Source organism: Lytechinus pictus, unplaced genomic scaffold, assembly GCF_037042905.1.
Source record: "Lytechinus pictus isolate F3 Inbred unplaced genomic scaffold, Lp3.0 scaffold_20, whole genome shotgun sequence".
Lineage (NCBI taxonomy): Eukaryota > Metazoa > Echinodermata > Echinoidea > Temnopleuroida > Toxopneustidae > Lytechinus > Lytechinus pictus.
Genome location: NW_026974141.1, coordinates 9,703,280 through 9,730,039, shown reverse-complemented (window position 1 = coordinate 9,730,039; position 26,760 = coordinate 9,703,280). Strand labels below are relative to the sequence as shown.

Sequence of the window (26,760 nt, the reverse complement as noted above, 5' to 3'; positions counted from 1 at the left end):
TCAATTAGATTGTTAGTTTTGTCTCCTTGGCATCAGTGTGATTATAGCGAAGGATAGGGTAATTCATTTAATATTAAATTGTTGATGGTTCGATTAACAAACGGATTATGACTTCAGTGGCTCCATGGTCAACTTATTTTATTTTACTTGAATGTCATTATCAATCCTTCTTTCCCCGAAGCCGTTTAACCCTGGAGCGACCTCCCCAAAACTTATGTTGACATTGCTTCCAACACGGTATTTACATCCGCTAATATAAACTCAAATTCACGTGCAATTTCCTTATCTCATCATCCTGCCGAGTCATATTTCCAAGAGGACGTTTTCGGAAGTGAGGAACACATGATGCAAGATACAATCATAATAGTCAATACCTCAATTATGATATAATGCAATATACTTGAAATGCATTGATAATATCAAAAGTCTGCTTATATACAGTGTCTGTTTCTGGGATCTCATTTTGTGAATTATCCACTGCTTCCTGACAAGGTTTCACAATGTGCATAACATTCTTAACTGCTCTTGTTATTGAAGTGTTGATTCAACTACATTGCAATATATATATATATATATATATATATATATATATATATATATATATAATACTCTTGATTTTTCTTCATTTCCTTGTTAATGTTCAAAGCGATTAGTGCAACATATTGTCGTGTTGTGATCGGTAATTATAATTTAGAAGGGAAGAGTAATGAAGAAACTTTGGAGAAATAATCACGTACAGTTTACAGTCCGAAGTACATGAAGATTCGGATATAACAAGAGACGATAAATATAAAATAATTTAGAAGTATCAAACTGAGATTGTGAAGTTAATACTGGATGGACGTCTAAGTCTTGAAGTCAGTCAGTCTATATGGATGAGTGTGGGGCTAGTATTATCCTCTATCTCTGTAATCAAGATATCTTATTTATATCATTAGTTTTGGGGGTGTAACAATTTAAGGTGGGAGTGATCTAAATTTGTTCTGATTGATCTACAGGTAACTGTCTATCAATATTTCTCTGGTATAAGGGGTGTGGTGATGCTCTGTGCAAGTGACTGGGGCTGGAAATGTGAGTCATTCTTCTTAGAACTTTTGTTCCTTGAAGTTAGCTGACGTCACTGAGGGTTTGTCTGTTCTGGTCAAGGTTTAGGATTTAAAGGGTATTGGGAGTTGTGGAATTCTAAGATGACATTGGGGGAGTTTGTAAACAAGTGAAAGTGAATGACTGAACAGGAACTTAAATTCATACTACATAACAATATTATAGACCAATGAAAAATAGTGTTATATATATTTATTCATTTGCATGACAACATGGAAATCATCAAGGATGGATTACCTTTTGATGGTGATGGTGGAGGCACTGGGCAAGATACGTCGGGTCCACTCCACAAGCCTTTATTATGACATTGCAGAGTAAAGCTAGATTGGTCGGCGTCGCAAGTCACAGTCACTCTGTCTCTAAATTGGTAGTTCAAGCGAGGATCCTGGATTCTGGCGTGGTTTGGAACGTATGGTGTACTGCAGTTGAGGTGACCTGCCCATTGTAAAAGAAAACTAAAGTTACAACGTTGGCAATGCGAACATAATCGAGGACTTTACTGGGGATCATGATAGTATCGTATTTTTCACAAGACCATTCCTACATGCTTCTCTGCAATATTTCCCCCGAGATATCATAATTATCATTATATATATATATATATATATTATATATATGTTTGCATTTTGTAGTAATTCCTTAATGCACTTCACTTTGAATAATAAATGTTTAAAGAGGAGTACAAATTGTGATTATGGTTATTTTCATATCACGAAATATAAACTGAAAGGTGCAAATTTTTGTGCATTTGCTATTGATATTTTTCCACCAAAGTGCCAATTTTGACATACTAAAGAAGTGCAGAGAAGCATGTCTTTGGAAGCTTGTGCATACTTAGGAGATGAAATTAAGACAAATGACTTTTATAGCAAATAAGGCAAATAAGGCATATGAACACATTGGCTGGAAAGAGATAACACTCTTCTCTTCGTTGCGATTTCTTGCAACTCCGCCTGCTCATTGTTACGAGAAGTGTACTAGAATCCAAGCTAAAACAGAAATAATATGCCCATTTTTTCACCGTATATTTATAATGAATTCGACGGTATTGCAAGTTATCCAAGTCTCAGATTGTACAATAAAACCCACTGGGATGTCATCTGCCACGTACTATAAACATATAGGCCTGCCAACGAAGCCGACCAGTTCATACTATTTGAAAGTTTTTTTTTCGGGGGGGGGGGGGAAGGAACAACAAGTCTACACAAGAAGTAAACATTATCCTCCTGCTTGTCACTAACTTATAATGTTAAAAAAGGTATCAAACGCAAAAACAAATCTAAATAAATGATGGGACTCTATTATCCAATTGATATATTTTTATTATAGATGTATACATGTCGTAGCTATTTTATTTTTATTGAAAACCACTCATTTTAATTCAAGCCTTCAAACGAAAACCTGTACGAGAATATACGTATTACGGATACTGTGTATGCTGCCTACATTTCAAATTGTGGCATAAATGTTGTTTAGACATGTTAGAGTTGTTGGTTTCTTTATTATTATGGTATTCAACATCAAGTCAAACTGTTGCCTTCTATGTAAGGAGGCAGGGGCAGTCTTCGTTACATAGATTCGTGAATATGGGATGGATTGATTGGACTATTATCAGATTATACCTACACAAACTGCAAATTATGGATAAGATGGACGAGAGAACTCATGACATTTAGCCTACTGGGGAGGACAAGAGGCATTATTCAGAAGAAGGCAGGTAGGGTTACGTGTGCGTGTGTTCATGTGGGTGTGCACATATATGTGAATGACTTGGTGTCACTGCGTCGGTGCCGTTTATTTGGTTGTGGCGATCATCTATGGTTTCAGAAATCGTGAGCAAACTTTGGATAACACATCGTAACATTAGTTGTTACGTTATCATCTTTTTTCTCTAGTTTCAATAGCATAACAAATATTGCAGATAAGCTACGTTCTAAAGAAGCACATGATTTTAGTGTGATGAGTGCGAACAGCCAGTCAGTGCATCCCATGCTAGACTTTGAATTTCTCAGTCAAACGTCTCACCTTGTAAATTTCATCCGACGTTCACTTGGAATTTTCGTTGATAGTGATTCGAGTGTGCACCTTTGCCTGAGCTGTCGCTATGGAATATGTTAACGCACTGCGCCACGGCTGTCAGAGGGTACGTGGCACTTTCAAAACCAACTCCCTTTTCCAGATTATATAGTATGCGATATTTTCTTGATACTCTAAGTTCGCATCATTGAGTTCTGAATGCACTCGGTTTCGTCAATACAGCTCTTGAATCATGGTTTCATCTATCGCACCCACACCCACTAACACACACCTGCACACACGCTCATATACACACATACATTAACTTCGAAGTAAAGTATGTATATTATAACGAATATAACAAAATGTGAAAAGTCGTCCTTCAATTAATGTAGTTAGATGCAGCTTAACTTAGGAGCTGGGTATCATTTTGCGTTTTGGAGTACTTTCTGCGCGTTTGACAATTGATAGACAGCAAATGTGTAAAGGATGAATCTGTTTATCATTATCTCGAAATAAACATACTTTATATATATCAGTAACTTTACATGTTTCGCACATATGGTTATACAACAATGCTATTGAAAGTACACATTTATGGGTTACGGGGTTTAGGGAAAGGAGAAACACATCAGATACATATAACTAAGACAAAATGCTTTAAATACGGAAACACACTGATGAAGTAATTCAATAAGCACTCAATGTAAATGAGAAATGAGCCCAATGTGTTATGCATTTCACAATGAAGACATAACAAGTTTCGGAAAAAAAAGAAGTTTAGTTTGCTTGACTCTCTGAAGGAAAACAAACACTCTAATTCATCATGTACGTTTGACAGTTCAAGTTGGTTGTGCGCCGGTGCACATAAAACGTTTTGGTTTACAATTTAATCAGCTAAAATATTAATAAAAACATCATCGCTCCGAAGGGAAACTGTGTGATGACCTGTGTAGATCTGTTACATGTATGTGGCAGGTACATAATATTGGAAAATTTGACATATATACAGTAGTACATGCAATTTCCAGGCTTAGCTTTTTCGCTCTCCTGAAGAAGACACTTGAACGCCACTAATACGTAATGATGCAAACGTCTCACCTGGTTTGTGGCATCCGAAGAATACAATTTTTGTCTCTGAAGTATACGTGCAGCTTCGGTGCCACTAAATTATGTAAGCACACCTAGATACTTTGGTCATACTGACCGAGCTGGGATATTTAAATCAAGATCCAACCATTGTGCTTCATTTCTAGCATTGACAAATACGTCGGATAGTATAGTATAATTCCATGAACATGATAAATGTATCCATAATCTTTCAATTGCCACTTTTAGCTTGACCTCGACGAAGCCTGCATATTGATCAGGAATATCCCCCGGGTTTATCATTATATCATATTATTGGTTGATGTTCTTGTTTATCACTGGGTTCTACAGAGATTCTGACATTGCATATTTCTATATTAATGTCGTGTTTTTGTCTGTGTGTGTGTGTATTCATCAGTCTGTGATAATACATTTTACTAGTCGATGTATCAATTTCGGCACTCATTTATGTCTATGTCACAAACATAAGTTGTATTTGATTAATGTGGTTTGATATATTGATATTCCACTTTTAGAACCACATAGTGACAATACTCGCAAGTACAAAGACAGCAAGATAAAGCAATAACATTGCATATAATTGTGCCGAAGACGGTAAGTAAAAAATGCAGTGACAGACTACGATTGTGTGATTCATTATTCATTAGTCATTTAGAACGAAGATGACCCCGACTTTCAATTTTTTAATAAAAACATCAATTAAGTTCTTCGGGGAGACGTCACCAAATAAAACAATGCCCTTATTATTGGCATTGCTCTTTAGAAAAAAAAAATGTTTATTTTGGAGTATTAGACCTGTAGACCACGTGGCCCAGGCTGATATATTAGCGGCCTGGATCCGGCTTACACATTTCAATATTTGGATTGGAGGTGCTGCCTTACATTGGGTAAAGAGAGAGAGGGAGAGAGAGGGGGGGGGGGGTGTAAAGAATCTTGCAAGTTGTATGTCACGCGTGAATGGGGAGGGATCCACATTTGTAAACTCTAAAAACCTTGCCAAGCTGCGGCTCGGCGCGGTTATCGCCTCCCCCCCCCTCGTGATTGCATATTTACCCGAAATAAGAGAAGATTCAGGAGCAAATTAGCCCTCCATTTAAACCAAACTTAGTCAATGTTAGTCGGTTCATTACTTTAATTTATTTGATTCAGTTTAAGTACTATATTGTCTCAATACAGACTCCACCATAGATGCAATATAAAAACACCCCCAAGGCGATAATTGCCCCTCCAACGTATTAAGGTACCACTTCTTAACAACATACAAACTTAAAATGAAATGAATAGCGAATTTGACGGAGGGGAGAAGAGGGGGATGAGATAAGATATAGTATTTATTATTTTCTTTTTTCCCTGTATGCCAATAGACAACATTCACATGCGTTGATATGGCATGTGTGGGAAGAGGGGAGCACGCTAATGGGGGAAAAAGACAACAGCAGCTTTGTGTTTTGGTGGTGAGAGGGCAGGAGACTGAACATTCTAACATTTACAGAGAAGGACGACATGGGTAAAAGTAATTATTGCAGTAACATATGTGTTGGTTGAAACGTCTCACCTGGTTTGTGGTATCCGAGATGTGCTATATAATTGGTTGTCAATGAAGCATACGTGCAGATGCCATATTTCGTAAGCGCAATTAGTCGCTTTGGTCATACTAAACGCGCTGGCATATTGGAAAAGAGCTTCGTCAACAGTGTTGACAAACGACATTTACGATGAAAGAACAAGAGAGGCTTGGCTAAAATACAGGCAGGTTTTAAGTCTCACATTCCGCTTTATATTACAAATTCATGAAAATTGATCACAAACAACTTTACTGACAGATTAGAAAACTAATTAAATTTGGAGACACCTGGAATTCAAGTAGACCTACCATATTCTATGATCACATCGACATGAAAGAAATTAGTTTGCTTTTTAACAGACATTTCTAAGAAGGGGCTATGCATTTTTACGACGTATTTCAAAAGCAAGTGCAGATTTTCCATGTGCATACCTTCATTAGGTTAATCAAGCACAATAGGTAATGTTAAAATGTTATTCATTTTGTAAAGGCCGATACCATTTCTTTGTATCTTTGACGAAACCAAAAGAGAAACAGGTAGATTGATAAATTTATATTTGAAGTGTAATTTTAAATATCATGATTAAATTTAACCATCGAATTACAAAGCTTAAGCAAGTCAGAGTGAGTGAATTCGAGTGTAAGCTAGTCTAGTTTATAATATCACACACTTAAGCAGAGAAACGTGAGGATAAAAAAAAACACATCAAACGAAGGAGGACGGGCAGTGATATGGCATACAAGAAGGTAGTTTGAAAACCTCAACTGAGAGTGACTTATGTAAACGATCAGCACTTTTTACTTATGAGGCAACAGATAAATTTCCCTGATAAAATGATTGTTGTTATTTCGTTTATTGCAGTGTGGCGAATATGTTTGAGCGAGAGTTTTATACATTAGGCACCATTTCATTTCTGAATTAATAAAGTGGCACTTGGTGACGCAATGATCACACTCATTGAGAATATCGATTGCAACTCTAGCATTTACGCAAAAGGAATATGGATATCCAATATTCATGTCAAAGTAATTGCCCCCCCCCCCCACACATACATCTTGAAAGTTATTGACAAGAAAATAGAGAAAAAAAGAAAGAAAGAAAACTAGACTCCATTAATTGGATATTCATCTATTTGGGGTAGATTTACATACTCGGATCAAATATCCCAAATTGTTTTATATGGCAGTCATTATTAAAGTCAATTCGTGTGTGAGTCATTTTGTTTCAATAGTGCTAACGTCTCACTTGGTTTATGGCATTTGATGACAATGTTGGAATCTGTTTGACAGTGAAGTGAACGTGCAGCTTTGAGTTATCCGCAATCCTGTAAGCACAAGTGGTCACTTTGGTCAGACTGTTTGAGCTGGATGTACTTATCTATTAATGATTTCCTTCATAGTTTTATATCAAATTTTTTTTAACGAATATATGAAGTTTAAGTGATGTCTTGAAAGGGCTATCGATGTCACTTTTCGATGGGATAATTATATCATATTGGATGGCTCAGAATGGAATATCAGAAATATTCCCAGAGCTTGGGAATATTTGCCCTAAACGAGTGTTGAATATTTCTGGTATTTCATGACTGAAGCCATCCAATATAGATATTATCATCTATCCCACCCCCTCCCCCTAAACAAAAGGAGAACTTATGTTTAACAAGTCGTATCACTTATCACATTACGGCATCCTCACTTCATAGGATAAATTTTGGTCCTTGACCATGCGACCTAAATGCAGTTCATTATGACGTCATTTAGCGTAATCGTGATCTATGCTGCGCATCTCATTGCTTTCATTGTTGTACGCGTTGTATATTTCACGCTTTCGCGCGTGCGCATTAGACTGTTGAATATTGTCTCTACGGGATATTCGTCGGTTGTCGGTCCTTTTTAGGAATACGTTCTGATACTGCACGGGCACTTGATGCAGAACAAAATACGCGTTTTCAATGCATCGCTAGAACACTCTATTATAGATGATAATACATTTTCAACTCAAACCGAATTGTCCCCGTTGGTATTTTTAGCAAAGTATTCAATGGTGAAAGAGCCAACGCGCATGCACGCTCCTAAATTTGGAATAGTATACAAATAGCGAATAGGCATGAGTGCGATGGTGCGAGATTTCGCATGAGGTGAAAGAAAGATGCTCTATTCAACGAGGCGTTAGCCGAGTTGAATAGAGTGTTTCTTTCTTTCACCGAATGCGAAATCTCGCACCATTGCACGAATAAGAATATTCGCTATTTGTGTTGTACAACGCCTCTGAAGTTAGCGAAAATATGTAAAAACAAAGAGTTTTTCCTGCAGTAATCTATGAAAAGGGAGCAAAAATATGGAAAGCGAAAAGCAAAATCACACAAGCGAACACCTCGGGCAGCATTGCGCATTTAGCCAGGCCAGCAGGCTATACGCGTATTGCACCTGCATTTTTACTGAGCGCAATGAATTGAATCGTATTGTGACGTCACCTCCTAAGCCGTGCAACGGTACATTTTGGATGGTACGTCTTTTGTGCAACGGTACGAATGTTTGACATTCAGCCTCCCATTTGCTCGCGTACAACAAGCTAAGTAGGCGTTGTACAACCTTTATTAGTGAATAGACCAACAATTGTATCTTTGTTGAGTCATCCAAAAAAGTTTTTAAAACCGTTATATTGACGTATTAATTCTCAATGCGTCTTGTGCAATCTACTTAGTGTATTCGACACTTATACAGTCAATTACCATTATACTCTTCAGTCACATGAGCTGGTAATGCTGTGTTCATCGTGCTTTCTGGGGGTATCGTCAATACATTAACTACATTACTTTTTAGTTTTTTTTTTATTTCCTGATTGACTGATTGATTGACATGAGCATACTGCAGAATAATTGCATGTTCCCATTTTAGAGCAGAGAGACTAAAATTTACATGAAATTAGTCATCAATAGCAAAAACTGTGGTATTAACCGGTGTACATATAGGACCACACAAGTTACTTTACTCCGGTGTTAAATTGACAGTGCTATTACTACACCTTTGGTTGTTACATTTACACTATTTGGTTCTATGTTCAATCTCTAGGGTGTAATTTTAACACCTCATGGTGTAGTCCCCTATAGACAACTGGTGTCAGATTTAACACCACAATTTTTACAGTGTACCTTGTCAAAAGTCAGATTCGTGTCTTTCGCGTGGGAATTCCACAAGCAGCCGCTCATTACAAGTTCTCACATTTAATCAATGACAAACCATAGTAGACTTGTTAAGAGGTTGAACGCTGCATTTTTGAGTACAAATGTCCCACTTGGCACAAATGTTCCTTGAGTCAAAAGAAAAAGATTCATCCAAAGAGACACGCTGTATCTATGCAAATAAGCAAGTAATTTGCATAAATTTGCATATTATGTCGATATAGTAAAAACAAGTATTTCAGAATATATATTTAACCAGAACTGCCCTAAAATTGGAAGTAAAGACTTACGGTAAAAAAAGGGAAGAAAATTGTCTTAAAATAATTGGGATATCCTTGTTTATTATTACCTAATTTACATAAATTATGCAAATTATCATTTAAAACAGTGTATTTTTTCGTGAATCCTGAACTGTAAAAAAAAAACAGAAACTAATACACAATGTCAACATTCTACATGAAAGATAATATATTAGCGAAAACATCGACATGCTTCATGACAGTATTAGTGTCTTAATTTGCTTAGAAAGAGGGCAAATTATGTCAAAATGTATGACGTGATATTGCGCTAAAACGAGACCAAAACAACCTCTATGTCACAGTCACACTCACGAATCGGACAATAAAGCGATCAATGGTATGTCATTCGAGATAACACAATCCCAACACAATAGCTTCCATAGGCTTCTCGTGTCGCTTTTGTTGGTGTGTCTGCCACACCGTAATCTATGATACATACGGACAAATGCATTTCGGTATCGGTAAAACACTATTAAATTTTGTTTTATTTGTTTCTAATTTGTTTCTCTTGGAAAATTTACAGGAGAGATTGCTTTGCAGGTTACTGCTTTAACTCTGGCACATGAATCATGACGAATGTATCCTACCTCAATCCATATTTTAACTTTATCAAAATATATATCTTTTGGAGACCCCGAAGTGGCAAAACTTCACCCCCGGCATTCCCGCCACTTTACAAAACCAGTTTGACTTGTATAATCAACTTGGAAAAGACAGATGTATGAGACATCAGTCAACATGTTTCCTGAAGAAAGTTTGTTTGTTTATTTAAGCCTACGTCCACGGGAGCCCTCCGAATTTATCCCATCCCCTCTCCGTATTTCGACTTTAAATAAAAAATATCGTGTTTTAAAGCCATCGGCAAGGCAAATTGCGTTGTTTTTTTGTATAATAAAGCAACTTTTATATCTATATTTTTATATTTACATTCATCATTATTGATATTATTATAATTATTATAAATGTTATTATTATTATTATTACTATTATTATTATTATTATTGTTCTTCTGCCGTTTGTAATAGTGCTCTAGCAAATTAAAGGCTATAACCCAACAGGAGCATGCCTAGAATACCCTTTCCCTTTTTGGTTTCATGTATCAAAAAATAGTTTATTGTCTTTAGAACTCTTAAAAGATTACTTTTGTTTGTATTGATATCTTGGAATAGATTGAGGAGAAAATACTCTACAACTGACATGTAGAGGAGCTGTGGTACATTGAAGAACAGCCACTAAGCCCTTTATTGATTCCACTCTATGGTAAATTTAAGTATTCTTAGAGCCCAATCGGAAGAAAGATGCATTTCTACTACACACAGTAAAGCCTCTTTGCGTTCTCCTCTTGAAAAAATAAAACAAACATAGAAGCCATTGTTTTATATCTCATGAAATAAGTTCGTGTACGTGTAAGCCTGTCGAAGTTGCCCAAACGTTTATTTTGTTTTGACAATATATATTTAGAATATCGTCAAAATGAAGCCCTCATCTGGAAAAGGGCACTTATTAAAGGCAGCATCTACGTTATATAGAGGAGGCCCTGGCACTGGGAAGAGGGGGCTGAAGCTTGTTAAATTTCTTGGGACCAAAATTTTACATTGAACCTTTTTTGCTTTTCAAATTTACATCAAGAAATTTAGCAAGCAAATAAACAAAAAGGATTGCACTACAAAATGAAGTTTTTTTGGTAACGTTTCTTTTTTTTCGTTTTGTCACATCTGCCGGAATTCCAGGGGGTGCTGTCTATGGAGAATAACACACGCAGCACACCCCCCCCCTTCCGGAAAATCTTGCGGGTGCTTCAGCCCCCGCTTTCAAGTACCAGGGCCTCCTCAATATAATGTAGATGCTGCCTTTAATAAGTGCCCTTTTCCAGATGAGGGCTTCATTTAGACGATATTCTAAATATATATTGTCAAAACAAAATAAAGGGTAGGGCAACTTCGACAAGCCACCGTCATGTACACGAACTTATTTTATGCGATATAAAACAATGCCTTCTATGTTTTTTTTCAAGAGGAGAAGTAAAGAGGCTTTACTGTGTGTAGTAGTAATGTATCTTTCTTCCGAATGGGCTCTAAAAATATTTAAATTTAACATAGAGTGGAATCAATAAAGGGGTTTGAGTATTTTAGAGCTTACGTGTGGCTTTTCTTCAATGTACCACAGCTCTTCTACATGTCAATTGTAGAGTATTTTCTCCTCAATCTATTTTAAGATATCAATACAAACAAAAGTAATCTTTTAAGAGTTCTAAAGACAATAAACTATTTTTGAATACATAAAACCAAATGGGAAATGGTATCCTAGGCATGCTCTTGTTGGGTTATAGCCTTTACTGTGCTAGAGCATTATTACAAACTGCAGAACAATAATAATAATAATAACAATAATAATAATAATAATATTAATATAGATAAATATGAAATATAGATATAAAAGTTACTTTATTATACCAAAAACGCAATTTGCCTTGCCGGTGGCTTTAAAACACGATATTTTTTTAATTTAGTGTCGAAATTCAGAGAGGGGATGGGGTAAATTCGGAGGGCTCCCGTGGACGTCGGCTTAAATAAAAAAAAAAACTATCTTCAGGAAACATGTTAACTGATGTCTCATACATCTGTCTTTCCAAGTCGATAATACAAGTCAAACTGGTTTTGTAAAGTTGCGGGAATGCCGCGGGGAATGCAGTTTTGCCACTTCGGGGTCTCCAAAAGATATATATTTTAACAAAGTTAAAATATGGATTGAGGTGGGGTACATTCGTCATGATTCATGTGCCAGAGCTTCATTAAAGCAGTAACCTGCAAAGCAATGTCTCCTGTAAATTTTCCAAGAGAAACAAATTAGAAACAAATAAAACAAAATTAATAGTGTTTTACCGATACCGAAATGCATTTTGCCCGTACATACCATAGATTATGGTGTGGCAGACACACCAACAAAAGCGATACGAGAAGCCGATGGAAGCTATTGTGTTGAGATTGTGTTATCTCGAATGACATACCATTGGTCGCTTTATTGTCCGATTCGTGAGTGTGACTGTGACATAGAGGTTGTTTTGGTCTCGTTTTAGCGCAATATCACGTCATACATTTTGACATATTTGCCCTCTTTCAAAGCAAATTAAGACAATAATACTGTCATGAAGCATATCGATGTTTTCGCTAATATATTCTCTTTCATGTAGAATGTTGACATTGTGTATTAGTTGCTGTTATTTATAAAACAGTTCAGGATTCATGAAAAAATACTCTGTTTTAAATTATAATTTGCATAATTCATGTAAATTAGGTAATAATAAACAAGGATATCCCAATCATTTTATGTCAATTTTCTTCCCTTTCTTGCCCTAAGTCTTTATTTCCAATTTTAGGGCAGATCTGGTTAAATATATATTCTTAAATACTTGTTTTCACTATATCGACCTAATATGCAAATTTATGCAAATTACTTGCTTATTTGCATAGATACAGCGTGTCTCTTTGGATGAATCTTTTTCTTTTGACTCAAGGAACATTTGTGCCAAGTGGGACATTTGTACTAAAAAATGCAGCGTTCACCCCTTTTTTTGCAGTTAACAAGTCTACTACCATGGTAAAAATAATTTGACAAAATGAAAACACCCTTGGTGTTCGAAAAAAAACACAAAGATGTTAGTAGAATTTTTAACGTCTCACCTGATTTGTGGCATGCGATGAAAGCTTGATATCTTTCTGACACTGAACGATACGTGCAGTTTTGCTTGGCTATATTGTATTACACCATGTAAACGCAGTTGAACACTTCGGTCACACTGATCTTGGTGCCAATCCTTATAATACAGGAGGGCTGAATCATCCCCTCAAAATTCTTGCGATAGATTCTCTTCGTGATTTTACTTGTTTGACTGCGCTTTCGCTGACTTTTTATTTGTAAGTCTCGCGAAAATGTTGAGTTCAACTTTGCGACCCCCGTGTACGCAGTTTCGACATCAAGCAACCTTTCGCAAGAGCATGCAAACTCCAAATTGCCCAAGCGCACGAATTCGTGCTTAACTCCAATGCAATTCAGCGTTTCAGAGAATAAAATATTTTTTCACCTTTGACTAATTTAACTGTATAAATTTAATCTTGATTACGATCAGAATAAATAACCCGACAATTCCCATTAAAAAAAATCGAAAAACATAGAAAGACATGAGGAATTTAGAAAAACAATTGAATACATAAGAAAATAATCGTCCAATAATTGTTGGTAAAGTACATTAAATCACAATCTGATGGAGTCAGTAAATAATATTGAAAAAAGGGGCCTTATTCAGTTAGATAGAGCAAAGTTTTACGCATAAATTCTCATAATTAATTAACAATGAACATTTTCTAAGTATTAGATTTTACAGTTTTGTACGTTATGCCATGGGGAGCGCGAGTGCCAATTTTCGTCACGATCCTATGCCGAGATCATTAGGGGGTGGGGCAGAATCAGCCCACATCCTGTCTTTTAAGGCATCGGAATACCTCAGTTTTTAGATGGTTAGGACTACAACCTAATAAGTATTTTTTTTATTTGCAATATGACAATTTCATCGGCGGATGAAGACTAAACAAAAATGCCGTAGACCTTTTATTGAACTTTGGCAAACTTGTCAACGATGTCCGATTATTGCGTACATATACCACATGCGATGCTTTATAAAAATTTGTCAAGTAGGTAAAGGATAACATTCCAGAGGACCCGTGCAAAAGTGTAGCATATACTAAACCTCTTCCAGTAAATGTACATCACTCAGATGTAGCGACAGTGTATCGAAAATAGTGTGGAACTTTATAGTAGCACCCATGACAAACTAGTAGCCAGGAATATTACGATTATATTTTGGGGGTGAAATTTGATCATGATAGTAAATCAAAGATAAAATTAAAATAATGCTTCTTTAAAAAAAGTAGGATGTGTAAATATTGTGAAATCTAATACATTACCCTGCCATCGGCCATTTTCAAGATCATTACGTTTACTTTTATCAAGCTTACTATCAATTCAAATGAAATCTTTTGTCACTGGTCCCTGTACATAAACTACAACGTGTGTAAACGTCGGGTTATTTTTAACACTCACTTTTGGTGCCGCCACTTTCCAAGAATGGATGTCGAGTTTTTCTCTCATTTTTTGGATCGGTTCTTTACCATTATCGATTTTTCCTGTGCAGAGTCTATTATTATACAACATAAAAAAAATATATAAATAAACACCCCCCCCCCCGAAGTAAAAACACATACACAAACCACCACCCAAAAATATGCATGAAATTGGGCTACGCACGCTATAAGTGATTGCACAAAACAGACTTCGCTTCCTTCCTTCTGCAATAGACATGATAAGAGAAAAATGGTACTTGAATAGTATTTAGTTGGGATTTCTGGAAAAGGCAGCACATTCGTCATGCACTTAGCATTGGCAGACAGGCAATGTGCATTGGAATGGATTTTAGATACGTAGAGCAAAGTAGGTTGCTCTGTTCTTATACCAAAAGTATTTTTTCATCGGATGTCAAAATGGTCATTTTTGTGTTAACTTATCAGTAGAAACATTCGCAGTCGCCTGAATAACTGGCCTGTTTCCATGGTAAAGCGGTTAATGCTTAAATATTGCTCAGAGCAAATTTGTTTTATTCCGAGCAGATATATTTCTGAAACCTTGACAACTTCTTTTAATGGTAAGGCAGCTGCTTTGATATATTTTTTTTAGCTGCTCAACTAATATCATCTAACTCTATTTTCACGCACATTTAAATTGATGTCGGTTTACTAAGTAGTGAACATTTCATTTTAAGAGTGTCGAGCAATGCAATTATTTATTTCATTGCTAGACGTCTCACCTGGTTTGTGTCATCCGACGACTGCTTAGTATATAATTTGTGATTGTAGAATACGAGCAGATATTGGAGTTTCAGCAATTATTTAAGCGCAACGGTCCACTATCGTCATAATGACCGTGCCGCTAATTATACGTTAATGTTACAGTAACTCGAGTGCATATGTTGGTTTGGGTAAGCAATGCATTGCCATTACTCCAGTCTAAATGAAATAGTACAGTTTGCCCCAACCGCCATTTGCAAGATTGACTTGATTTGAACATTGTCTTTACCATATGTTATCATCGAAACTGTAATATTATTTGCGATTAGAAAATAGAATAGCTTACACTTTCTTTTAAATTCGAGACACGATATTCATTCATTTGCAAATTTAGATTTCCTTAAAACAATATTTAACACAGTTTGTATTATTGTATAAAGAAAATTAAATGTTTGTCACATAAACAGCACGAGCGAAAAATATTAATAGGTGAAGACATGGCCGACGCAATCGGAATAACATGTTAGAGGATATCAATATTTAAGCTTTAATAACGTAATTTAAAGCATAATAAAACGTCATTTATTTGTTAAAGGCTATATACAGATAACTGCAAGCAATCGAAACATGCGACGTTTAAAGTGCCGCTCCCCCTTGTACATGTCTACTTGCTGCATTCTGATAGGCGCTGTTTAAGTACAGTGATAGTTGTCAAACATATTGTAGACGGTCAACATATAAATTTGAAATGAAAATACGGTCTGTGAATCCTGCAATTCACTAGTTTCAAGTCGTACAGTCGATAAACGACATCACCTCGAATCCCCCTCACACAGACAAACACACACATATATATATATATATATATATATATATATATATATATATATATATATATATATATATATATATGTATGTATGTTGTATGTATGGGTGTGTGTACGGGTGTATGTATGGGTGTATTAGTATGTATACACCGTGTCCCAGAAAAAAAAACGGGATTCCCACATCTATTTTTTTCTTCTAACATGTCTAAGGCAACTAATCATGTTTAATTTACATTACTATAATATTCAATTATTCCTCTTCATTTTTATGCCTAATATAATACGTGACGAAAACTCCAATCATTAATGAGCAAAACTATTTAGAAATTTTAATGTCAAAATCAGGTTGCGCAGTAAAAAAATGGACAAGGATGGCTCGTGAAACGACAACCGAGCTTATTCGACGATTGGCTCAATAGCATTACTTGTGTATGCTTTGTTAAGTTGCTGTCACTTATCCCTGAAATGAGAGTGGATTCATATTGATACGCGAGTTGCTGCCTTAATATTCATTATTCGTAATATGCCATGCGTGGATGTTTTGCTAAGGTGTTCATCTCAGATTAAAAATGGGATTCAACTCTTACCATACGTATCAAATTCATAGTAAAAACATGTTTAAGAATGGGGAAATCTATCTTTGCAAACGGGTTCCCTTTTTTTGCGGAACGCATAATGACTGCTTAGCATCCTCCATTCGCTCCTATATTTTAGGTCGTTTATACGTTAAACACGTCTCACCTAGTTTGTGGCATCCGATACAATACATAAGTATTGATATTAAATCAGGCATTCAAATTAATTCCGAAACTAATAAGCGCAGTTCCACACTTTGGTCATACTGGCTGAGTTGCCTTAAAAGAAAATTTCCTCTCGGTATATTCCCAAATTGTCCATGGATATGTGGAAGCAGTCAGAATTTCTTCTATTCCTTTATGGTTGAAAACGGGCAGCTACTGTAGCAGTATGTTATCATATGAGCAATGTGTCATTTTTTCACTTTGTGTTTACCTCGTTTATATTTAAAAAGTTCGTTTCAGCAAAGGGACTTTTGAAGCAGTTTGTAATGTGAACTTAGATGTTTTGAGACCAATGATGCAATTGGACTGATAATCAGTCAGACGAATAACCGAGGCTTATTTCATTTGGCGATCTGAAAGAAAGTTCTACATTCTAATATCGAATGATGTGCCAAATTGGCGACCGATACATAAATAGAAAAAAAAAGCACTAACAACGTTAAAAAAATATTTGAACACCATTAAGTCGTGGGCATTTTCGGATGTCGAAACATACATTTTCTCTTTCAAATTCGAATCAACTGCAATTCATCAGTTCAATCCGATTCTTGTGAGACATACTATGCACACAATTTTCAGAGCCAGCTAATTTTACGAGCCAGATTTTATTGTTAAAGAGTTGAAGTAGGTATCATATGCTTTGATATGTCTCCTGCTACCCTCCAACAAACACTACAATGTCAGCGTAAGAGTACTTGCCATTCATATTAAGAGGAGTAATACACAACTACACTCTTCAATGTCCTGGGATGAATATTGCCAAAGATTCAAGTACTTCCGGTCATTTCTTTGGCGGGAAATTCTTATAATGCACAATGAACATTTGTAACGTCGAATTATATTTCTTGACTTTGTTTAATTTCAATTTAGCAATTGTGTGCGTCGCCAAAATAGTTGGTGTTCTAGAATAATGATAGAATAAACCTGCGTAACAAAACGCGTAACGTAATGTAATGGATTGTGCAAAATAAAATGTATGCAATTGGGGGATCATTAGTTATTTAAAATGGAACTTGATTGAACTAATGGCTATGAAAATACACTGTAACAAAAATATATTGAAACGTTCTTTTCTTTTAAATTTTGCAGAAAATAACTTCCTCCCAATTTTGATGTTGACGTTGTATATCGTTACATGGAAGGGGGGGGGGGGGAGGTATTTGCATACCCTAATTTAGTTTACATTTGTAACAAGTCAATGATTATAGTCGTTATTCATTTTCGTTTTTGTTTATAAAACGTGTTTCTACTTACTACTATTTCCTTATTCATATTACCACGTTCTTAAAACAAAGAATATAAAGCCTAGATGAAGTGCTTACGAAATAAGTAGTTGTTATCATCAACATCTTCTCTCTTCGTACACTTATACGTGATTATGAAGTTCAGATGTTATTTCCTTATTCATATTACGATGTACTATTGCGAGTATTTGCTCTGTGTTTCCATCTAGTTTGTACCAGAGTTCAGTCGCTGCTGAGCTGCTCCTATGTCTGCATTAATATTTGGAATATGATCGTTAGCTGATGCCCAAATGGAGAATCTAATTGACCATTTTTTGGTTAGCGAATGCCATTTTTTTCGGAGGGAAATGTATTCATGTAACATTCACTATCATCAACAACTATTCATATGATATCAATTAGTTTTATCTCATTTCTCATAAATTTGCACTCCTAGTCACAAGTCTCATTCCCATATACTAAAAGTCGATGTGTCTTGTTTCCCTTTTTTTACTTCCACGTATTTTCTATCCAGAATGATTCCTCTGATAATTAGAGGATTGTCATGGTTATAAACATTCTTCTGTAATATTTTACATTGCTTGTGTAATGGATTTATAAGTCGAGAAACCTATCACCTGAACTGTGGGATTTGATTCGTAATATATATATATATATATATATATATATATATATATATATATATATATATATATATATATATATATGTATATATATATATATATATATATATATTATATAATAATTGCTTAGATAATCAAATTGCTAAACGTTTGCTCTGAACAATAATTTATGTATGCAAGCTGCTATGCCTATGCTCATCTCACGAGTAGATTTCTACGAATACAAGCTGACGAAAATGCTCTTCGGCTTCAGGTAACCAGACCAGTCGGACCAAAAAAAAATCAGGAACAGTCTACTCCACTAGCCTTGTACAGATTTACCTTTACCACGTTTACAAGCAATCTATCTCTTAACACGCTATATATCTACATGGTATTTTATGTTAACACTTTATCTTAAATGGCAATGAACGGCCTATTAGTCGTAACAGCCCCACCTCAAGTTTTCAACTCCTCACACCTGGCCAAGGTCCTTACCCATAATTCAGCATTCTGAACAGTGTAGTCTTGTAACAAAGGTATATATGAATGATAACACATCAATGAAAAACTGAATTCATTCATATCGCAATAACTACGTTACCAATTAGCAGAACATGAACCTTTCTTCTAAAAAAACTATTAATTTCTCTACAAAAAATAACTTATAGGCTAATTTATTGTCTGTATTACTAATATTTATCGCAAAGGTATATTTTAAGACTCGTATTTTATGCTGTAACAAACAGTCAAAGAGAGACAGCACAAAGTGTTAGTCAGTTCACTCCCTCTTTAACAAGCAATACTATCATGTTTAGTATGCCATAAATTTCATTTATTTGAAAAGCAATAGCATCACATTTGCATTACCAGAAATTCACCCACGATTACCATATAGGGTTTAATTAACTTTGTTACTAAGTTGAACCCTACTATTTCCCTAAGTGCATGAAATACGTCAATGAGAGGGTTAATTACCCTTATTACCCCTTTTTTAGGCTGTATGATGTGTATGAGGGTTTCGAAAAAAAGAAAACAAAATTAAAATGGGAATAGATACAATTAACGAAGGGACAATTAAGACATTATTAACAAAAAGCTTAACTTTAATCAAATTTTACACATACCTCCTTTAAGGATTAATTTTTAATTCTAATGAATTTAAACCTATTAAATCTCCTTATCTTGTCCGAGTGTAACTGTGTCAATGGTTTATCACATTGTCTAATCAATTTCTAATGATTTGATGGTCATCTTGTTTTTAACATAAAACCTAATGATTTGATGGTCATCTGACCATCAAATCATTAAACTTTGACTTATAGTCATAGTAAAAGTCTACGTTGAAGTTTTAATTAAATTAAGCTGGCGTATTCATATAGGTTTCACAAGTTAAGCTTTTTGAATCCTCACTGACTAAAAATTCAAAATGCTTCATATATGGAAGCAATCGAGTACAATTTACATGATCCAAAAGGCTGAAATTGACGAAGACAAAGCCTCATATTGAATCAGGAGTGGCATGTAGTAGTAAATGCAAAGTAATAAAAGCTAGTAATTCAAATCGTTTCGATAATTGGTACATCATTATGAGCTCCCCAAATTATTCATGTATGAATAATGTATCAAATAAATCTTTTTTGTATTGGGAACTTCACTGTCTGATAAACTATGATCTCATATGTCGCCAATTCTTAATTGAGGATGGATATAACAGCGACAGAGAGATTAATGTTCACGACATATTGAATGTATGAACAAGACAATCATATCGTAGTATATACAATTGACGTAATTAATAGTTGTTGTTGATTCGGACTGATGGATTATCTTCCGTCAAAATCCACAAAACATCTCACCTGGTTTATGACATCCGAGGAATGCATGGTAACGGTATGACGATGAGTAATACGTGTATATTCAATGATTCGCAAATTATTTAGTACAGTTATACACATACGTCATACCGGTCCTGCTGATATACACTTGATTATCAATTGATCCATGAAACCAAGCTGAATTTTGATATTTCTCAGGATTCATCCAAATGAGAAGCCCATATGGACGGAGCCCACAAATAATAGTACAGTTTACATCTCCCTGCATTTACCGTCAAATACAGACTCCTTGTTTTGAGGCCATCAACATTTAATATTGAGGACAGTTTTCGGGATTGTCATGACGACAACAGACCTACCAGAAACTAGGGGTAAGTATGCTACGTACACACACTCTTTGTGGATACAAACAGATTTGCCAACACATGGACCTCATCGGTAAGGGAACCAAATTAGGGATTATATGGAGAAAGATGGATATCAAATCGAAAATGTCGCATGCCTGAAGATGTAAGTGAAGATATAAGACTAAATGATTCTGCTCCTATTCTCGATTTAGAATTTTATCAACAATATGTAAATGATTGCAAATACTATTTCGACGATGACTTCAAAGAATCTATTGATCCTAATTTGGTACAGTTCGGTGCTATCCACTTTAACTCGAGGAGCATGGTAAAAAAAGTCCATCAAATGTCTGCGTACTTGAGCAGTCTTTCTTTCAATTTTACTGTTAACTGAGACTTGGTTAAACACAGAAAACGAAAATTGGTTCATATTGGATTGTTATAACTTTGTCAATAATAATATAAAAGACGGTAGAGGAGGAGGCGTTGGAGTATATTTAGATGAACGACTACTCTATCAATTACGCAATGATCTAAATCCGACATCTTCTTCGTGTGAATCTATTTTCATTGAAATCAATATACCTAATGTTAAAAGTATTATAGTTGGAATAATCTATAGGCCCCCGAAATCTAATCATCGTCAATACGCTGAATATTTTTCCGATTTATTGCCAAAACTTTCAAAAGAAAACAAACAAATATATCTACTTGGAGATTATAATATTAATGTATTGAATATGACTTCAAATAATACTATTAATTTAATGAATACAATTGCACAATATGGCTTTTATATCAAAATTAACTTGCCAACTCGTGTAACTAATACATCTCAATCTATTATTGACAATATATTAACAGATGAAAGTGATATTATCTCGGGTGTGCTTTGTTCTCCAATAACTGATCACATGCCAATTTTTTGTTCGAAGAAAGCAATTCTTAAGAATCATTCAGCCCAATATTACACTTTAAGGAAAATCAATGAATCAACGATCAATAGTTTTTTTTTAACTGTACAGTGCGTCCCAGAAAAAACGAAACCGAGATTTAGCGATGATTTATCATAACTTAATCACAAATACAATAGACAAATGACCTACCAATGTAAAGCTTAGAATCTCCTCTTTCATCTAATATTACTTAGATTATTCCTCATTCACGCATGAGTGAGTGAAAACAATTTGAAGAGAGGATACCAAAAACTCATTTGGCGGGGGGTATCTGAATTTTAAAAAGAAAATCACATGCCTAAAAAGTTCAATATCTGCTCTTTAATTCGATACCTTTATCACAAAAAATGGTCAAGAAGTAAAAAAGTTACGTTCCCTCGAAACAATGCTTGTATTTCCATAATTTCATTAAATAAACGTGTTTTCACCGGTTTCCAACATAAGCTATCGCGTGGTTAACAAAAGACTTCATGCATGGCTGAGCGTCAACAAAACGGAGTGTCGAGTGAGTTTGAACGCTAGCCTGTAAAACCTCTTCATTTTATGAAATTATTGAAATTCAAGCCTTATTTCAAATAACCAGAACTTTCTTATTTCTTGACCATTTTCTGTAATTGAGGTATCAAATTAAAGAGCAGATATTTGTAAATTATAGACCAATATCCCTCTTACCATGTTTCTCTAAGTTGCTTGAACGACTAGTATATAATCGATTACATAAGTTTTTAAACAGTAATGATATCTTAAGTGATTCTCAATACGGATTTCGACCCACTTATTCCTGTGAGCATGTTCTTTTAAAAGTAAAAAAAAAATAATGGATTAATCTATTGCTGACTAACACATAATTGGAGTTTTCTTAGATCTATCTAAAGCTTTCGATTCTATGGACCATTCATTACTTTTATTTAAACTTAATCAATATGGAATTCGAGGGATCGCGTTAGACTGGTTTAGGGATTATCTTTTGAATATGGTTCAACATACATTTGTCCACGGTGTCTTATCTTCTTCATTAAACGTTTCCGTTGGGGTACCGCAAGGATCAATTCCAGGCCCCTTGTTATTTCTTTTATATATAAACGACCTTTGTAAATCATCTAATTTGTTAACCTTTTATCAATTTACTGATGATACAAGTATGTTTTATTCTTCTAAAGATTTAAATAATACCATCCACATCCTGAACAATGAACTCCAAAATGTTTCCGACTGGTTAAAAGCAAATTAGTTGTCCCTGAATATAAATAAAACTAGATGCATCTATTTTCAAAAAAATAAATCTTTAACACGAACCCATACTGACAAATCTAATAATTATAATCCAATTGACAACGATCATATTCACAGTTATATCGACAATAAACGTATCGAATTAAGTAATTCCATTAACTTTTTAGGTGTCACATTGGATAATCTTTTGAGTTTTAAGTACCATATGATAAATGTATTACATATGATAAGTAGGAATACTGGTTTAATTTACAAACTTAAGCATAGTTTGCTTCATGAAAATCTGAATACTCTATACCATTCCATAATTTTCCCTTATTTAAAATATTGCAATATTGTCTGGTCTACCAATATAACCTCATATGAATAGGACTCAATATTCAAATTTCAAAAGAAATGTTTAAGAATAATTACTAATTCCCATTACCTAGCACCATCCGCACCTTTATTTAAGAAATTGTCTTTACTTATTATATATGATATTAATAAGCAAGAACTCGCAATATTTATGTATAAGTACAGGAAGAGGTTGTTACCCGCTCCTTTTTCAGATCTTTTTCAATATAATAATCAAGTTCATAACCATAATACCCGTTCTTTCAATAAATTTCATTTATGGTCTATCAAGTCTTGTCACGAAGCTAAATCATTGAGTTATGTAGGTCCCAAACATTGGAATGACATTCCCCAAATAATAACTAATTCACAAGTTATATCTTCCTTTAAAAAACAGTACCAAAAAATTCTAGTAAATGATTATTAATTTTCGCGGTTGATATCAATACATTACTTGTACCCTATCTACCCCCCCCCCTTCGATTCGTGTCTTTTTGTATTCTTTGTTGTTTTTTTTCTCTCCTTTTTCCTACATTCTATTTACTATAATGATATCATATTCTGTTTTTTTTATAATTAATATTGTTGTCTTTTTACTATGTTTTGGCGATCCAGCCTTACAGGTTTCTAATAACCTTCATGGAAAGCCACGCAATTTATTTTATTATCTAATCACATTATTTGATGTTTCTTTGTATTTTTTATCCTATTTTGCGAAATAAAGATTGAATTGAATGCCTGTGGACGTGATGGATAGGGCAATGTTTTTTAGGGAAACTGGACTTAACCCAGTAGAGACTAGTAATCTAAGGATTTGCATGGATGTTTCGAAATAAACATTACCCACCATCTTTTTCATCTTGATTGCTGTTATGTAACACAAGATTACTTACAACTTTGTGATAATGATTCATATTGCTTATTAAATTGTAAACTCTATGATCCACATTTGGTTCAGGTGATGTGCAACGGTAGACAACAGAAACACTCAAAGGAAGATTATCCACACGATGAGCATGATGAATCATTGTGGATATTCTTGCATCAAGACATAAGCTTTACAACATGCCATGCTTTAGAAAAGCACTCTGTTATTAAGTACCACCGTTCAAGAAAATACAGGTTTTGCTACAAAAAAGAAGAAGTAGAGTTCCCACAGAATTTGAAAATAAAATTCCATATCATTTCCATGACTTTTCCATGACTAAATTGCTGCTTTCTATGACTTCCCGTGACGTCCCGGGAGTTATGTAGAATTTGGAATGTCACAAAACTGGGAAAAATTGAAATCATGGACACCAATTATAATAACAGAGTATGATCACAGAGTAAGAGAGTTGCGAGACATGATAACTGTGGAATCCATAAATGACAATTTCTCAAAGGCTATGAAAAAGGGTTAAAGATTTGTCAAAGCCCGCTGCCTTCTTTCATCTCATTTTGTATCATTTATATTTGTAGACGAGTATTACCGTACCTTTATCCTGCACTGATATGTCTTGCTGGTGTTCAAGCTCTAGGAGAGAAAGTGCAGATATCTATGTAATCTCGGGTTTGACCTTGAAACGCCTTATTACAAAACACGTCTAATCTGCTTTGTTATATCCGAGGAAAACTTGCATAATGTTTGACCGTGAACCACAGGTGCAACTTTAGCAGAACACAGTACCAAAAGCCCAATTGTGCACGTCGGTCATACCGAAAGTTCTGCCATGTACAAAGACCTCCCATAATTAAGGGTTTCGAATCAAACATATCATGCGTTACGTCTTTCATGCTAGAAGCCAGAAGGCTTGAGACCAATGGACGATTAGAACAGGAAGCTCCAAATGCCTCCAGCGAGCTCCTATGCCATCTATACTCTCCTTGTATTTATACATTATTGGGTTCATGGCCGGTTATGGTATTTTATCTGTCAACCGTCAGGTAATTTGTAAGGCTGCATTCTCCTACAGAGTTCACTGCTTTGCGCTAACAATGGAACTACACCTTCAATATCAGTGTTGTATCCGAGGCCGGCTTGTCCGAGGCCAAGGCCAGATCACCGAAGGACAAGAGCGGGACCAGGTCAAGGCCGGATCACCCAATGACAAGGACAAAGCAATTGCTGATTGCCTTAGGAAAAAAAAAACAAGGTCAAGGACGACCAATCTATGACAAGGACGAGGCCAAGGCCGGAATCCACAAACGCACAGAGCGCGTTAAGTTGTTGTTATATTATGAGTAGGATATTTGCCAAAGCAGTTCCTTTTGGAAGCACTAAAATCTTATTCATATATTATTGATTGATAAATAAATAGTTTATTTAATTATTCGAGCCTAATTAGACTTGCAAAGTACAAATATTCAGTAATATGTGTTTTACATCATTTACATCATTTGAATATGCCCTTAATTACTTTACAGTCTGTTTATGTAAGTTATTTGCAATTAGCTTCATTTCCGTTATGTAGTGGCAGGGGGGAGGTGGGGCACTTTCTTCCCCAAACAATTCCAAACGGAAAAATTGTTCCTATTTTAGAAAGAAAATGTGCCCTTTGTGAGCTTGCAATTTTATCTAATATGCACATTTTCGTCCCTGCAGTTGATTTTTTTAATATTGTGAAAAACTTATTAGTATATAACAATAAAGAGGGAACACAATTTGGAGAATTTTATAATAATATTTAACGAACAGCATATGCCTAAAAGGGCATACCTCCTCTTACCAGGTAGTGCCGTCGTGGAGGCAAAAAAAGGCGCCTCTCCATTTTTTTCCATGACACGACCCTATGTTCATGTTATTTTAAAGCGATAAAAAGTGCAAATTAAATTTTCGTGAGGGAATTTCCCGGCGACCACTTTTTCTTCTCAAACAAACTCATTTCAAGGAGAAAATTATATTTTTACATTATCATACACGCTAAAGAATAGCGCCAGAATAGACCACAAAGCAAGTTTTATAACAAAACAAAAAAAACGCGATCGAGCTTATAGGTGACATGATATATTAACATACAGTAATCAGAAATGGCTTGAAAATTACTTACATTACCATGAAATGCACAGCTACCTCGGGCAAGAAATATGATGGTTTGATGAATATACCTGTTTGCATCCAATTCCTCTTTAGACGAATACGTGTCCTGATTAGCCTCATTTCCACCCCCCCCCCGAAAATATGTTGCACACCGCCCATGATTCATCACATACTACGAGTTATGAAATTTGAACGCTTATGCGTTTGTCAATTTGAGTGGGTGTGGGGGGGGGGTTGATATTATATTTGTGTTATAGTTATTTCATTTAATTAATAATACATTTAATTTCATGTAATAATTCAATTTAATTCAATCTAATTTCATAATTTAATTAATAATTTCATTTCATTTCATATTCATCATTAAATTTTATTTATTTTGAATTATTATACCATTAAAGCGTCAACCAGTATTATAAACGATTTAACTACGATATTTCTGTTTA

At 35.0% G+C, this 26,760-nt stretch overlaps 1 protein-coding gene across 1 annotated transcript in view; it reads right to left on the bottom strand.

Annotated features, from left to right (window-relative positions):
- The window catches only part of LOC135157962 (uncharacterized), a 45,577-nt gene that overhangs the window by 5,929 nt on the left and 12,888 nt on the right, over positions 1-26,760 (bottom strand). The window contains exon 3 of the mRNA XM_064115170.1: positions 1,342-1,539. Within this exon, the coding sequence (XP_063971240.1) occupies positions 1,342-1,539 (198 nt within the window). The remainder of the gene's footprint in view (positions 1-1,341; positions 1,540-26,760) is intronic.